This window comes from Cyprinodon variegatus, unplaced genomic scaffold (assembly GCF_000732505.1).
Source record: "Cyprinodon variegatus isolate N-32 unplaced genomic scaffold, C_variegatus-1.0 Scaffold595, whole genome shotgun sequence".
Lineage (NCBI taxonomy): Eukaryota > Metazoa > Chordata > Actinopteri > Cyprinodontiformes > Cyprinodontidae > Cyprinodon > Cyprinodon variegatus.
Window position 1 is genome coordinate 233,672 of NW_015151048.1, and position 1,329 is coordinate 235,000.

Genomic DNA, 1,329 nt, shown 5'->3' on the forward strand with positions numbered 1-1,329 from the left:
GGACGGACCGTGCTTCCCGGACGGATCGGGTCGTGACAACGCTGCCGACATCAGCAGCTGACAGAAGAGCCGCAGCATCAGCCCATTATCTCCAGCGTCTCTGTGAATCACTGAGTATTTATAACTAAAGGTGTTTATCTCAACTTTAACAACAGCTGAATAAAGTCAACCAGTGATTGAATGTGTGACGGTAAATGTTTGTTGCTGGGTTTGATGGGATCGCGTGTTTTTCTGTATAGAAAGTTCATAACTACAGAGCCTTTAGTTCAGATTGTGGAAAAATAGGATCATTTTGATCAAACCTGACACCAATATAGGTTTTATCTAAACACTAAAGCAGCCAAGAAATGATGCTGCATCAGAAGGTGAACAATGTTCCTGCAGACAAACGGCTTTATCTCTGGGCAGAGATGGTTGATCACTGAGGGACCAGCCGACCTGCTGAGGACCGTACTCACCCAGAGTCACAAAGAAGCAAAACAGGCTGTCTACGATGGTGTCCATGATGGCCTCCATGTCCGTGTCCTGGATGTCTGATCTGTTGATGGCTGCAAAGGAAGGCAGAGAAAATGTATCTCCAATAACAACATTCAGCCCAGTTCTGCATGTTTCTGTAACCAGTCAAGCAAAATGAAATTCCAAAGACTCAGTTCATCCATCAAACATCTGCTGACATAAAATAATAAAACATTTAAAACTCTGCATCAGAATGTGCATAAGGTCATTTTTAATGAATCACTGTTAACCGTTTTATCATGAATCATGTTTTCACCTGACGATACCTTTACTCTCCACAGAGAATGTTTCGTTTTTCCTTTTTTATTTTTGAGACTGATCTCATTTTATGAAGCTCGCAGAGAGAGAGAGAGACAGTCTGCAGCCTTAAAATCAGCTCCAGCCATTTTAGGTTTGGGAACTAATCCACCAGCAGAGCTGGTTCGTTAATCGACAGCATTGTGTTTCTGGTGATGCAGCTCCAGCTGTAGGGCCAAAGGTCAGCTGACCATCAGCTCCTCAGACTGAGCAGCGTTCAGAGCAGCAGGTCAGCAGGGAGGGAAGCGCTGTTTGTTGGAATAAAATGATGATGTTTAGGAGTTACCGTGGTAGGAGATGAGCTCCTTGTTCTGGTGGCACAGGATAAACATGTCATCCTCCAGGGTGATGAAGTTCAGGTACTGATCAAACACCTGCAAAACCAGCATGGAAACCATTATTAACCAAAAAATGACAACATCTGTACAAAACAGCCGGTGTTCTGTCAGACCAGCATACCCCGTCAGACCAGCATACCCCGTCAGACCAGCATACCCCGTCAGACCAGCATACCCC

At 44.8% G+C, this 1,329-nt stretch overlaps 1 protein-coding gene across 1 annotated transcript in view; it reads right to left on the bottom strand.

Moving 5' to 3' along the window:
• scfd1 (sec1 family domain containing 1) overlaps positions 1-1,329 on the bottom strand; it is a 31,536-nt gene that overhangs the window by 25,945 nt on the left and 4,262 nt on the right. The window contains exons 3-4 of the mRNA XM_015392525.1: positions 1,100-1,187; positions 459-548 (exon numbers count right to left, since the gene is read on the bottom strand). Coding sequence (XP_015248011.1) covers positions 459-548; positions 1,100-1,187 — 178 coding nt within the window. The remainder of the gene's footprint in view (positions 1-458; positions 549-1,099; positions 1,188-1,329) is intronic.